Source organism: Diprion similis, chromosome 8 (genome assembly GCF_021155765.1).
Source record: "Diprion similis isolate iyDipSimi1 chromosome 8, iyDipSimi1.1, whole genome shotgun sequence".
NCBI lineage: Eukaryota > Metazoa > Arthropoda > Insecta > Hymenoptera > Diprionidae > Diprion > Diprion similis.
In genome coordinates, this window is record NC_060112.1 from 5,657,291 (window position 1) to 5,673,782 (window position 16,492).

The 16,492-nt window shown below is 31.8% G+C and overlaps 1 protein-coding gene across 2 annotated transcripts in view; it reads right to left on the reverse strand.

Moving 5' to 3' along the window:
* Positions 1-1,275: 1,275 nt before the first annotated feature.
* The window catches only part of LOC124409263 (tetraspanin-1), a 29,615-nt gene continuing 14,398 nt past the window's right edge, over positions 1,276-16,492 (reverse strand). For both annotated transcript variants that reach the window (XM_046886772.1, XM_046886771.1), the window contains exons 4-9: positions 6,999-7,127; positions 6,542-6,616; positions 5,494-5,601; positions 5,063-5,227; positions 4,699-4,840; positions 1,276-2,091 (exon numbers count right to left, since the gene is read on the reverse strand). In XM_046886772.1, coding sequence (XP_046742728.1) covers positions 2,066-2,091; positions 4,699-4,840; positions 5,063-5,227; positions 5,494-5,601; positions 6,542-6,616; positions 6,999-7,127 — 645 coding nt within the window. In that variant the 3' untranslated portion in view covers positions 1,276-2,065. The remainder of the gene's footprint in view (positions 2,092-4,698; positions 4,841-5,062; positions 5,228-5,493; positions 5,602-6,541; positions 6,617-6,998; positions 7,128-16,492) is intronic.

A 16,492-nucleotide genomic window follows, 5' to 3' on the forward strand; every position in this document is an offset into this window, starting at 1 on the left:
AACTGTATAGTTGTTGTTACCCACATGTATACAACTAGTTGCCTAAGGCTTAATGATAATACAAAATTTTTGTTTTACTTTATCTCGGTGTATTCGTGTGTGTATACAGTTTTTACAAAAACATTTAATAATCTTAACAAATTAATAAAGATACCTCAATATATAATATCATCACCATAGCGTATAATTATATAATTTATATAATATTAATATGAATATTAATATCCAGTAGCTATGCTTTATAATATCTATAAATCGAGAGTATATTGATTATCAAACGTCAAATATATACACTTTCAGGTCAGGTATCAGTCTCTGTATACAAATGTGATCATATTTTGTGACGTTAATTATTAAATTCCATAACAAAATGCCGTGGGTTGTTATTGAAGTAAAAAAAAAAAAAAAAAAACGGAACAGAAGATAATAATAATTTCATATTTGAGACGGTTAACCTCAGAGCGTTCTAATTTGTCATTAACTTAATTTATAAACATATACCGTTGTTTTCGCCCGATAGAACTAAATTTAATGGGGAGCAGGCAATCACGATGAAATGCAACAGCGTCACCGGTTTGACATGAAGATTTACGTAAATCAGTTTTTGAACGTCAGTAAAGACTCTGCTGTTAGTTTATACAGGGTTAATTTACGACTTCGAATTGCTTTTTTACACGTACAAAACTGAATTTAATATTAAACTATAACATAATATAGGTCAACAGGAATGCGTTGGTACGGAGATAAGATTCGTCTTGTTCTTCGATTGCCAGCTATTGATCTATTCATCGCCTTATTTCAAAACTTCGATTTCCTGACGTACAAATCAAATTATGTCAATTAGAAAAAGATCTCAATATTTTATTTATTATTTTTGTTTTGCCAACGTCATCTCCACGCATTATGAATTAATGTTATATAATGTAAATGCTACACAGTGATACTTGGAACGAAAAAATTGCAGGTAATAACTGAGATTGTAACATTTAGATACTCATTAGTTAGGTAAACATAAAATCAAATTAAATATTAACGATATAAAACGAGAAAAATTTACGCTTATGCTTTCATGAAATATATGTATGAAAATTTTCCCACTGATATGATTATATTTCAACACCGCAAAGGGAATCTGTGTTTACTGCCCTCTGCAAAGATAAAAAGAAAAAAAAGAAACGAATCAAAATGATCAACAAAAAGTCTCTCTTGGCTTTGTTGAACACATCCAGATAAACGCGGATTCGTTGCTCTACCTAGAGTAGTTCCTATCGCAAGGATCTTCATAATACGGGACGAATACTGTCTTAATAACTAAAAATAAAATAAATACAGTAATATTTATAGTGACGATAATAATAATAACAATAATAATAATGCATTATATGCATACAATAAATTGTACGTTTAGAAAAATAGTATCAACATTTAACATTAACAAATGTATACTAGAGAAACCTATTATACATTGCAAGAAGAAAAAAGAAATGATACATATATTATACAGCTATATGCATACATACATATATGTATGTATATGAGCAACAAAAAGAGCAGAAGAAAAGCTTTTTCAGATCTACAGCGGTGCTTAGAATATGATAATCGTTGTCTTTTTTTTTTATATAATTCATGTATCTGCGCTAACATGAAAAGTATATAGCTAGCATATACTAATAATAATAATAATAATAATAATAATAGACAGTAATTACTACTATCAAACAATCATCAAACGATAAGAGATATTCATAAAACAAGAGAACGAAGCAATATAGAAAAAAAATTATAAACAAGAGAAAAACAAACAAATGCTAACAACTATGTACGCAATCTACGCTTGTAGCTACCCTGAGGTTTGACCCAACATTGTCAGTCGGTAGTGCATATTACAGATGATTGCAGCTACTGGCTCGGCGGGTCTATAGTAAGGGTTACGAGATTTTGCATCAAAGCAAGCAAGGCGTCCGAGCTCTCTACAGACTCTCAGTGTCAGTGTATTCTAGAAGGCACTATTTTCGTAAGTCAAAGTGTTTTTTCGTGTTCCATGCGAAATGTTCAGCCTGCCTCGTCAACAGCAGCACCAACAAGTTAACACTGTAACGAAAACGTCTAATGGGTATACATATGCGGCAGTGGTGTGTGTATTATGCGCTGATAAAGGAAATAAATTCCCTATTCGTCTGAATACAAGTTTACCCCCAATTATACGACTTTAGTTCAGGGATTTTTGATGGAAAACAATATTTAAGTCGAATTTTGGGTGAAAATTAATGACTTTTTTCCATATTATATTACTGTGTTAACAAGACTTTTCTGCTTTATTTTCAATTTATTTATATGTATATTTCAGACCGGTGCTGTTCGAGAAAATTGATGTTCGAATTTTCAAGGATATGATTGGTCAAATTCTATGACAATTGGTCAATGAAGAAGTTTCTTTTAAACCGATAAAACAGGTTTACTGATCAAAATCTAAGATGATAATGTGGATTTCCTAAGAAAAAAAGAAATAATTCAAGTGCGGATTCTGTGAGGGAATTCGGTTACCAAAAACCTTGACCTATATTCCGATCAATACGGTGGTTTAAAATAATTCAACCACAAATTACACACAACCATTACTATAGTTGTTATTGCCTAGAGCGTGTAAGAAATAACAGTTACATAAATTAATCTTGGAATTTGGTAATATTTTCTTTTCTTATCTTCTCTTACATTATTATCCAGGGCTGTGTACTTACAGCAATAAAATGTGATAAAAAAAAGAAAAAAAAAATGTTAGACTCGAAAAAGTGATAAAGAAGTATTTTTCTTCTTTAGCTTCTATCTGGTTTGACTCTTTAGGTGATAGAAATCAGGCAAAAAAAAAAAAAGAAAACTACAATGGAAATTCGTAGCAAATTTTGGCAGCACTGAATTCGTCGAGAAAGAGCGAAAAACTATGGAAATTTCTATTTAGTGTTAATACAATTTTTTTTTTTTATTTTCCTCGACTTACAGACTGCGTCATAAAAGACTTGTGTGATACTCAAATATTCAGTCTTACACAGATTGGCACGGTGATAAACATACTATGGCAAATCTTTTATCTCTACCAAAGTTTTCGTTTTCAGTTAGAGTTTTGGTTTTTTTTTTTGTACCTTATGCTTTAATTGCTGTTATCGTAAAATTTTAAAAGCGAATGAATGGATTTTAAATTATTTGCAGGATAGAAATTAGTACAGAATACGTTACGTTGCGTCTAACACGTCACGTTGTGTGTGAGACAAAAATGTTATAATCGGAAATGTATGCGCATATGCATGATGCGGTGGTGTATGCATTGAATAAATAATATATGTGATACATAGGTATGTGAGGTTTAGAAATGTGTCATGCGTAAGAGTGGGTACAAGGTGAATATGTATATACTATATGATAATAATATTAAATGCTCCTGGTAATAAAGGGACCGTGTTAACTGCGGGCTGGCCAGTGAAGAGAGGTCAACTACCAGTTGACACCTTCGCATCATTCTTACTTGAAACCAAACTCTAGAGACTATATTCCCATTATCTCCCACTCTGCTTATGGATGGATCACTCTCCGATTGCACATTTCACCAGGCCAACTGCCTTGGCGTTACATCTACACAAGCTAAAACATTACTGTTATTTTATAAACAATATAAATCGAATATTTTGAAATAAATTTAGAGCAAACGAAGGTAAATAATGATAAACAAAATTAAGAAGAAGATAGAAAAGAAATCGTTACCAGTTTTACTCTGCTATATGTGAATATAATTCTCAAAGTTTGCTCAGTAATTGTATCGATCAAAATTTTGTCTACAAAACTTCTAGCCGCAAATCCGTTATTTATTGTGCTTATACAAATTTCTAGAATCTTTCTAACAAGTTCTGCGGAAAGAGAAACAAAACTTTGTGTGATTCTTTTGCATTTGTGGCCAAATAATTGCTCTGTTTTTGGAATCTAGTATTTGAAGAGAGAGATTTGAACAGAGAGATGCGAGAAGTGAAATGATAGCTGTGATTAGTATAGTAATAAAGAGAAAGCAAATTTCCGATTAAAACACACAACGACCATGGATTAATTTTTGAGAAAATGAGGAGTAGAATGCTCTACACTTAACCAGAAGAAAAATCATTCTTCCAGTATTCACTGAAAAAAAATATGTATTCATCATCAAGTTAACGCCTCACCAAGGAAAAAAATGCAGTGATAATTACACGTCCCACGTATTAAGCAAGTACCGAGTCCGTATCCATTATTATCATTATTATTATCTTACGTAAAATATAATTTAAATAGAGCAATGAAGACTAGCGTATAATATATACGAAAAATGAAAGCAAAGCATCTCTTCTATATTTTTTTCACTTTTTCTTTTCAAGCATTGATAATAACGTTATTTATTATGTATACCTCTGTAATTGTGAAGATTAAAAAACATCTACGAAAGACCATTTGAAAATCATTTTTCTTATACACACCTATTATAGTTCTCATCGGCTCTTTGGACCATCGTTTTTTTTTCTTTTTACCCCCCCCGATCCCCCCAAAATTTTGTAATATATACACCGTAATACCTGATAAATCGTGCCAATTGTATCGTTTTTCTTTTGACATTGTAATTCTTTTCAAAAGCGCATTTTTTGTTTTTTTTCTTTCCTTAATAACTGACTTTGATCCCAAGCCTACCATGTTGCGGACGCCAATAACAGCATGCGAGATACAAAGCCAGGGTGATGACCAACAGTTCTACGAATGCCAGTGTAGCTGCAACGCCAATTACTATCGCTGCACTGTCTTCGATAACTTTGACCATCGCTTCGTAGCATCCCTTTAAAGATTTGTAAAAGAAAAAAAGAAATACACATTGTTAGATGTATGTACATTAGCAATTGCAAGGGTGCAAAAGAAGGAAGAAAAAAAAAAGAATCAAACAATGACTCAAACCGTGTGAATCATGTTATTTTTGATTATTTCTTTCTTTTTTCATAAGTTTTTATAAAAAAAAAAGAAAAAGAAAAAAAAACATCCACTCGTCACATAGACAACGTACCGTCTGATAGTACGAGTTGGTGGACGACGGTGAAACGGGGCAATTGCTATCCTTTAGTTGTCCGTCCTCCTTCATGCAGCATGATTCAGGTACCATTTTACCAGATGCGGTCCAATTTTTGCTTGTGCGAAAGTCGTTGTAATTCTCAACACCGCAGCAATGGAGCTGTTCAAAGTATGGAACATATATAACACATAAATATATATTTATATAACTAAATTTTACCAAAGATAAAATTTGTTTCATCCAAAAATCGAATCGCTGCAAACATGTATGATTCGTACATGATAAATTTCTGTTTAGATACAACTTGGATACTGAACAGACACAATATATCGTATAGAAGAAATTAAAAACCAAAACTATACTTTCTTTTTATATTTTTGACTTGAGGTTTAGGACATCTCAGGGCATATAATTAATTCCTATACCTGTGTCATTATTCCATCCCAAATAACGGTGACTGTTTCTGCCTTATCGGATGGCGCGTAATATCCAGAGATGGTAGACTTGAGGACCTTCAAAGTTTCGCTCTCAGCCTAAAAATAAAGAACAAACATATATACACACATATATATATATATTATATACACTAGTCTGTATAAAAAAAATCGCAAATTTTTTTTTTCAAAATTTAAGTCGAAAATATTGTTCGAAATCACGACAAAAAGGTACCGTCCAAATTTCGGCTTTTAATATTAATATTTACAGGTGCGTCGTCGCGATTTTCTACTTCCCATTTATATAACGTTTGTTTTAAACTTAGAAATTTTTTTATTCGTCAACGTATTAGTGTACGGATAAGACCAGACCGTATTTTTTTAGGGAATTGAACGTTCTACATAAAATATCTATTATTATTTTATAATAGAAATACTCTTTCGAAAAGTTATTTGATGACCTTCGGCATCTTTTCTTCGTCATTCCGAACAATATTATCAATTTGAATTTTGAAAGAAACAAACATTCAATTTTTTTTTATACAGTCTAACACACTCACAGATATCACATAACTTACAACGATACTCTGCGAACAGTTTACGATCGACATTATTTAGACCGGGTAAGAAAAATCTTTCTTCGAGTACAATTGTTAAGATAAAATAAATTTTCACTCCAACGCGAATATTCTTATACGAATCTATTATATTATAAAATATTACGTGTAACAATGTGCCATTTGTTAGTTTGGTATTTAAATATTGTTATTCAAATTTCCATCTAATTAGAAAATATTCTACATATTTTCACCACAGATACGATAAGCCGACCAAAAGATTTTAATCTTAAGCATACATATTATATTAAAATTATTCCTTTCATTATTTTTCTTCATTTACACCACGAAGTACGCGTACCATCGTGTAATTAATTATTTATCAGTTGGCCAAGTATCGATCGGGCATATACGCATGTAATTACATTGTAGCATATGACGTCCACAACAAATCACATAAGCATGTTGCAATACTCGCTTACCTCTTGTCTAAATCCGAAGGCAAGTCCCACAGCAATGCACTGAAGTACTAAAATCAATACCAAAAGTACGCCGTACTGAAATATGCAGAGAAACAGAAATAAAAAAAAAAAAAAAAAAAAAAAAACGAATGGTTTTAATCAGAGTAATAATAATCAACACCCAAATTCACACGAGTACAAATCTCACACGTATGTATACGCAGGTGTATTACACAAATAATTATAAGTATATAAAAAATGTATAGATAATATCTACTTCAAGGAGTAAATGCAATACAATATCCTAGTAAATTATATACATGTTTATAAATTATACATATATTCTATAATCTTGTGTAATATGAGAATTGCACGTTATATAATATATATATATAACGTTGAAAATATTTCAACAACGGCATAAATAATAATAAAAATAATAATTATTATTATTGATATTGTTATCTATTATACTTACGATAAATAGAAGACAACGAGATTCGAACATCGCTCCGCAGTAGCCGAGAAAACTTACGAGGAAAGTAAGCGCTCCTGCTGCTATCAAGATATAGGCGATCATCTGAATCACCTCGGCGTCAGTTTTGTGCTGAAATATTATCGACCATCTAATTTATCGTTGGAGGCGTTTGTTAATTTATTTATTCTTTAAAATTTTTTTTCCTTAAATTTATATGGGCATATAGGATATTAATATCTCAACATTTTTCAAAATGTATATATGATATGAAATTACGAGTACAAGTATAAAATTTATAGCAATCATTATTACGCAGTAACGAAATATATTGTGGAAATTTCACGTACGCTAAAAATCAAGATCGTACAGATGTGAATAACGATTATTTGTAAGTTCTATATCATGTAATAATTGTATACAAAACGTATAGAAAACGATTACAAACCGATGACAAGGTTAGTAACATTGAAGTAACGAAACGTTGGAAAAAAAATCATAGTTTTACAATTTTATAATGACTCAAGAATTAGAAGAAGAGAAAGAAAATGAAAACACTCATGTCGGAGTAATTTGAGGTCAAGAGGTTTGTTATTTATAGTTTCGACATAATTTTAGAATTTTTTCATCAAAATTAATAACAAAATGGCAGCCATTTCGATGGTTTCAATAAAAAAAAAAAAAAAAAAAAAGAACACAACACCTTTCAAAACCAGATATGCTTTCAGACCGTCCAAGCTGTACCCCCCCCCCCCCCCCCCCCCTTCCCCTATATATATATCAATTCTGCATCAGTAGCAACGTCAGACATTAGAGACTATGAGAGTAGCGAGCAATGATCATCAAGACAATCTTGAGAGGAAATTAATGACACGTCTCGACTAAACGGGGGAGGAAGCCGATGACTTTTTCCTCACGTTCAATCGTGTGTATGTATTGTACATACGTGCAAGTATATATGCATGATATACAATATTATTATTATTACTATTATTATTATTATTTAACTTCAATCACAGACACGATTATAATGGTTCTCGATAATAAAACTTCATAACTTGTACGAAAGTGTATAATTCGAAAGAAAAAGTCACTGCGTCTTTATGTACGATAACGTTGTTGTTGAGCATTAAGGATAATGAGAAATATAATATAGATATACATTATTATACGCCTATAATGCGCATTTTTTTTTGCAGGCATGCGAAAAGTAAAAGTTTACACGACACACACAAACGGTATTATTACTATTACTATTACTATTATTATTATTGTTATTGTTGTTGTTACTATAATTCTTTATATACTCGTTGAAGAGTCGTAGAGAGACATGTAAATATACGACATATATGTGTGTGCGTGTGTGTGTATGCGTGCGTACAAGGTGCGTGTAGCTATGCGTGCATCATGAATTCGTAATTTTCGAAGACACGCGAGTAACGGAAACACGTCGCGGTTAACCTCGATTAATTCTTAGCAACTACACAACGAGTAACAACCGCCAAAGAACGCATCGCACATACAAATTACTATTTAAACACAACCACCAATGATTTACAATCCGATGATTAGAATTACTAATCGACGTGTTCCTGTTTTTTAATACCGCAGCAAGTAGTTATTTTTATCATCATTGTGTGTGTATACATATACAGATATTATAAAGGTTGACTGGAGTGAAATAAATATTTTTTTTTCTTCCTCAAATTCATCAAACTTGAAGTTATTAAATTATAGTTATAATTGTTACTGTTGTTGTTGTTATTATATGCGTATGAAAACGAGAAATATTAAAATTACAAACAATTGAGCTTTGACATCGATTAAATTATAAGTTAGCCTAGTTGTACACTCGTTCGATTTAATTTTTTGGAATTATAATCATTTCGTCTTTTTCTTTTCTTTTTTTTTTAATTCCTTCCATTTTTTTTCTTGTATCACGTTGGTGTCGTTTAACAAATAATTTTTCAATTTTTCACTACGATGTACTTCAATTAGAAGAAAAAACAATATATACTATATATATATATATATCAACATAGAAACAACTATATTCAGGGGTAAAATAAAAAATTGAAAGAAATATCATTTTCTCAGCGAAATAAACGATCGTGAAATGTAACCAAACCGAATCTACTAGCTTTTTTCACCATTCTAAGTCGATTTTGAATGAAAATTCTATATCTAATTTATCGTTTATAATTTTAGTACCCCCCCCCCAATTATGAGATAATCATCGTAACTTACGTACATTCATACAAAATTTTGTAAATAGCCAAATAATTGATGAAAAGTATTCAATACTTTCCAACAATAATAAATAATAAATCATTTTCAAAAGGTAAGCGAGTTCCTTCCTTCGTTCGACTCATAGATTTTGTATACAAAATTGAATAAAATTTGTCACGGAAACTGTTAATCAGTGATATATAATTAATTAACACAGGCCAAGATATACGGCTAAAATCAGCCACGAAATTTCGACGTCTCGGCACGCAATATCGCGATGTACATACATATTACATATATAGTTATATCGTAATCAAGTTTTGTGTCATTATTAATTAAATGTACAAAGAACAGTTTAGAATGAATATAATCCGTTTTAAAGGAAATATAAATGATATCTAAGTGTGGTTATATGTTTTTATTGCATCAAAAAATATAATAAGAAATAATAAAAATTAGGAAAAGAAAAGAAAACAGTTTATATCTGTTATAGTTATCTACATGTATAATGTATATGTATATAATTGTGTACTTTTCTTTTAATTTTAACTAATATTATGTATTATTATTTAGCTAATAATCACATGAAATTTGATTACATGTTATAGCTATATACAACGCTTATAATATTAAGAATCTTTAGTAGATATAATAAAATTTTCAGTGTATATACATAATGGTAAATTGAATTCTCAATTTTTTGGATGAGAAACGTAAATAGACAAACCGGGACACTTAGTAATACTCTTGTACATTTTATGTTCTTTCATATTTTTTTCCTCCAACCAGATTTCCCGTTAGCTTCTCTATACGTAACAATTTGCGTACACACGACATGTAAAGTAAAGTAACAATATTTACACAAGACAGCGGATGTCAAAAAGTAACTGCATGAAATGGACAATTTCTGGTTACGTTGTTTCATTCAATTTTCAACATTACGTATACATACGAAAAATATTTTATACATATATATGTACACATACCAACAGGTATATACCTGCCACGTGCATCTCGCCTAGATTGTAGGCATACGTAGTCAGGTATGTGTACATAATACGTATACCGTTAAATCCCCCGAGGTGAAAAAGAGAAAGAGCTTATACGATGATCACGTGTCTTCATTTCTCTCTCTGTATAATAACCTACGTAAATATCTGCACGTGTGTATTAATGTATTTCCGTATGTATGTAAGTGATACGCGTCAGGCTTGATACTAAAGAAAAAAAAAAAAAAAAAGTTACACAATTTTCTTAGATTTTTTTTCTTTCCTCCCATATTTTATATTTCGTCAAAGAGTGACGAAAAGAAATTGAACCAAAAGAAAAAAAATTGAGAAAGGAGATTCGAAAAATTCAGCGTGAAAATTTATACGCCTTGTGATATTTATTTTTGTTTCTTTCCTTCTTTCTTGGTTTTTTTTTTTTTTTTCCCCTTAGTTATTTATGTATTAATTATTATTTTTTAATCTTACAATTCCACGCCGCGCAAACAGCAATGTCAACCATTTTTTTTTGCACAATTGTACATTGTTTAACTTAGATTGACAGAATTTTACTCATATTTCTTTTTTTTTTTTTTTATCCACGCCATGCCGCACAAATCAAAATTTAATATGTCACGGCAATTGTACGAAAAATTGCGAGTCGAAGAGTAAAAAGAAAAAAAGAGATTTTTTTTCCGATATCGATTTACAGTCTCGGTTTTCCTTCATCCTATTATGCATACAGGGCATACCAATAATCTAATCCGTATATGTATAAGGTGAATAATAGATCGAAAAGAATAATTATTTCGAGCAATATATGTATATTATGCATATGTATGTATGTATGTATGTATGCATAAGAGAAGGCAGAAGCAACAGTTTATACCCTTACTGGGTGATGACAACAACAACAACAACAACAACAACAACAACGCCGATGATGATGATGATAATCCGCCTTCTCGTATTACTATTATCATTATTAATAAAATGTGGGCGGTTCATGTTTCTTCTTCTACTTCTTCTTCTTCTAGTTCAATTCCTTTCCTCCTTCACGAGAATCTATACCTAATATCATATATCGCCGCATTGACTTAACGATCACGCTTTCGAAACAGGTGTGCCAACTGCCTTAGCGCAGCCTATCCCTTAAATTATACGCCTCTGTACCTGCGCTATAACGTGAGCGTGCGCAAACATACAAGTATGCCTTGTACATACATAGATGTTATACGTACGCACCTTCGACGTCGTCTCACCTTATATACCAATATTATGTGCATACGTATGTACAGATAGGTACGGTACCCAAATATGCCTATAAACGTTCGTATTATATATATACATATATATATATACATATATATGGACATTGGACCCGGTTCGATTATTAGCGATCCGCTAATTGAATTGACGCAGGAATGTGAGGCGGTCCCTATTGTTGTAACATCATTATCATCATCATCGTTATTATTATTATTATTATCATCATTATTATTTTTTCCTAAGCTGTGTGCAAATTTTATGGGTAACAAGAATATTTTTAACCGAGAAATTGTAATAAAGTTGAAGCAGCACGCAATAACAAACGATAAAAAAAAAAATAAAAATAAAAAACATCATTGAAAACTTGCAAGAATTAGTATAGTTATTCGAGTTGCGTTTTTTACTGTCGTATTTACTCGGTGTTGAAAAATATATTGAAAAAATAAATAATAACAATAATGATGATAATAATAATAATGACAATAACAATAATAATAATAATAAAGGGATTACGGAATGTAACAAGTAAAAGAGATAGAAACCGTCCGATTCTTGTTGCCTGAATGCAGTGAGTCGCACGATATACGGAAACAGGGCAATGACCATAGATTATAGCGATAGGATATAGATATCTATATATGTATACGCATATATATGTAATACCCACCTACCCCAGAATGAAACGATGGGATGCGCAAAGAGTGAGAGTGAGAGTGAGAGTGAGAAGCGTGAAGAAAGGGTGACGAGTGAAGGATGGAAAAATACGAGGAGGGGGATGAAAAAAAAGGTAAAAATAATAACAACAATAACAGCAACAACAATGATAATAATGTCCGAACCCGTCGTTAGGAAGATATTGATTGTTCAGTCGAGCTTGACAAATGCGAACCTCTGTGTGAGAGTGTGTGTGTGTGTGTGTGTGTGTGTGTGTCTGTGTGTATCTGCATACATTATAAATAGGGAGAAAAAGGCTGCAACGACTCTGCCACGAATTTTTAGAGAGAGAGAGAGAGAGATAATTTGCCAGGGTCATTACAATATACATATGTCATGTATAAGGTATAGCATATATATTTATATATTTATATATTTTATGTGTTTTATGTATATAAATATATATGCAAAAAAAAAAAAAAGTACAAGAATGTAAATTCAAATATTTCCTATTGTTAATAATAAAATCAATAACAATAATAACTCTATCGGACCCAGATATTAAACAATATAAAATAGTAATTGATTGGCGTAGAAGAAAATTATTTCATCATTGCATAACTATACAATTAACCACCAGCTGTTTCGCATACATATAAAACACACACGTGTGTGCGTGTGTGTGCGTGCACTGTACATGCATATACATAATATATGTATAATACATGATATACATATATGATATATCGGAAGGAAGTTTCAAATCGCACTTTCCCCTGTACATATATATATATATATATATATATATATATATATATTATGCATATGCATACATGTGTGCGTGTGCGTATGTGTGTGTGTGTGTGCGGACATGTAATATTATAATTAAGAATCTGAAAGCATATGTTAGAGCTTTGCAATGTGTGGGTGTGCGTGCGTGTGTTTTATATAAATATTATATAAAAGCAGTATTTTTTACACTGTTTTCTTTTTATGTCTTTCACGTTTTTTCTTTCTTTTTTTTTCTTTCCTTTTTTTTTCATTCATCATGGTTTATACTTTCTACGTACCCGCAACGTTACGCGTCACGCTTGTCTTACCTGCCTACAGGGTGAAATGTTTCGTGCAATTAAAGAGTTCTCGTAGATATAAATGTACGTTAGGGTGTTGAAGAAAGGTAGAAGGAGAAAAAAAAAAAAAAGAGAGAGAATTTTTCTTCTTCAAAATGCACAGACATATTTTTGTTTAGAATTGAAGGTTGTACAAAAAAAGGTCTGTTATTATTTTATGACGAATTTACTATTTTTAACCTTTGGCCTTGAATAACTTTTGAATAACGAATGAATTTATCACAAGATAGTAGCAAACCTTTTTTCAAGGAGCAAAGACCATTTTTCCACAATGTTATTCTTACGGGAAATAAAAAAGTGCGATGCGCAACGTCTCAGCGTTAATATTAAGAGCCGATATTTTAATAAGCGTATTTTTATACCTAAACGGAACTTTTGAACTTGTTTGGAGGAAATTTGTTTTTTTTTTTTTTTTTTCGCAATACCCTATAGTACATACATATCTATGTAAAAGATAAGTGTGCAGTGATATTAAACGTATACCGAAAACACGCCTATATTTACAAACATAAATTAACATATTATACGCATCTGATTACTCAGTTTTGTGTTTAATCACTCGCGGAGAAACTTAATTTACTTTTATACGTATCAAAGTATGTATAGGTATACGTGATACCTACGTACATACATAAGTTTGTTTTTATATACGAAAAGAAAAAACGTAACCGATAAATTCACAATTACTGATGGTAAAATGTTCCTTTTTTTTCTTCCTTATAACGAATGGTGTTCAATTATGTATAGTTATTAAGGATTTGTAGGTGCATAATACGACATGTATGTAAAATTTTTATAGGAGAAACGGATATAAATTCGAAACCTGGCCATCGATTTACGGTTTTCTATTTATCATATATATATACACATATATATATATATGCATATTATAATCATCGTTGATATCGATTTGATTCTAGTTTTCATCTCGTTGCAATATTTCTTTTTGCGCAGAATTTTTTAATTGCAATATGTAAAGGAGAGGAGAAGGGGGCGAGAAATGGTCCTTAAGAAAGGAATAACGTGAGACAAATTTTCGAGAAGGCAATTTTTTTTGTCTCTGGTCTAAAAATACATTTCAAGCGTTATCGACGTTTTTTGATTACTCATTTTAGCCGTCTCTCCTCGTACCGATAATCGCGCTGCAGTTGGCACGATGCGAACAATAAATTACACGACACAGAGAAAACCGGAAGTGAATACAAGTCATCACGGTTAGCTGTTAGGTCAGGTTTTCTCATTGGACAAAAAGAATCGCGGCTACGCGTGCAGGTGTGGCTCGATCCGAATGAAGGAATGAGAGAAAAGTAGAGAGGAAAGGTAAGGAAAGGAAAGGAAAGGTTGCGATTCAAGAACTCGTCTCGACTCGATTCGATTCGACTCGACTTTACTTGACTTGACTCGACGACACCGATCACCTATCATATCTGCAGCAAGCATGTCGTCGCTCTCAAAACCCAGATGCAGATATATAAACGTACATACATACATACATACATACGTGTGTATATTATGTATTGATCATGCGATACGCCACGTATTTACTACCTTATATACACCTATAATGTGGTCAGGTATTGCAGACAGGTTATAAAATACAAGAATATCCGGATATCGCGGTGAGAAAGAAGATATATAAAGAAAAAACCGTTTCTGCGCATATCAATTCCTCTTCATTCTTGCATAGCATATCATAAAAAATAATGCCAAAAAAAAAAAAAAAAAAAAAAAAAAATCAACAACAACAACAACAACAACAAAAACAAACAAGAAAAAGTTTTCATAAGATGTTTCGTCGGGTTATTAACCATATGTACACACATATATGTACAGTAAAATTCATAAGTGCGTTAACATTCCGGCTAACTTGTTTTCGGTCTGAAATAAATTGCGAGTTTCATTTGATAAAAATGAGATGCGTACTTAGATGACTGGCGGTACAGCTAATGTGAGAAAAAGTTAGACGCACCGTCACACGATACGTATAGAATCAAAGTCGCACTTTGTGCACTTCGGATTGAAAACAAGTCAGCCGGAAGGTTAAGGCATTTTGTATTTATGCATTCGACTGTGCATACAGAGAGTTTTCCTCAAAGAACCATTCAACTTGGTTAATTTTGATTGGCTGATATCCATTCTCACAGCCTGAAGCACACCTTCCCCAACAAAAAACAAATTCCCTAGAATCGAACGGCTGACAAGTGACAGTCAACCATAACCTCTTGCTTATTAAAGTGGATCGGTCACCCTGCCTATCATGCTGGTAACATTTTTACGAAGTTAGCTACGCTTATAAACAAAACGAGCTGTAATTGTGAAGAGAAATGTGTGTATGTGTGTGTGGAATAAATGTGGATAAATTCAGAATTTTGGAGAAGATTCTGCGATAGGTCCAGCCGCCATCTTGATTTTATGGGGGAATTTGTTTTTATAAAATAACTCGTCCTTTTTCAAAATTTGACTGAAAAGTGGTCGTAACTAAATTTTTAGGAAATTTAATTCTTTTCAAACTTTGGACGCGTCAATTTGTTATATATATACGATCGATACTTTTTAACTTAAATCGTAAATTAAAGATGGGGTCCGAAGCTACTGCAGAATCTGTTCGAAATTATGGATTTAGACTACGAATGACGCCTCCTAATGATTAGAAAAATAAAATTGTGATGTCGACAAATTTCAACCTCTAATGTACACTATATTTTACTTTTGCTGCTCAATCAGGCGGTAACTATCGGCCAATATAATTCGAACGTGCGCACTTTCGTCACGGACACCCGGTATAATGAACGTTGAAATTTTTCGGAAGCGATAACACAGTTTTTATAATATTATATCTTATTCTCTGAAACTTATATCTCTCAATTATGTACTACAAGCAAAACACGAGGACGATGAGGATCCTAATGGTAAGAATGAGAAGAAGACTAGCAACTACTAGAATCAACGTTATATATGGTATAGTCTAAATTCTGAGCACGTATTTCGTTGGGGTCATGCGACTCGTTGTTTCAGCGGAGAGGAGGATGTCAAGATAGTACCTAACGTGTATAATACTTTATAGCATACGATGTGTAAGTATAATTGCAGAAATTGTACCAGTTAGCCAGCTATATAAATGTAATTATTCATCAAAAATAAAAATAAAAAATAAAAAATAAATTGGATGCATGAATAAATGAACAAAAGCATGAACAAATGAAAAAAAACACACACAAGGACGATGAAA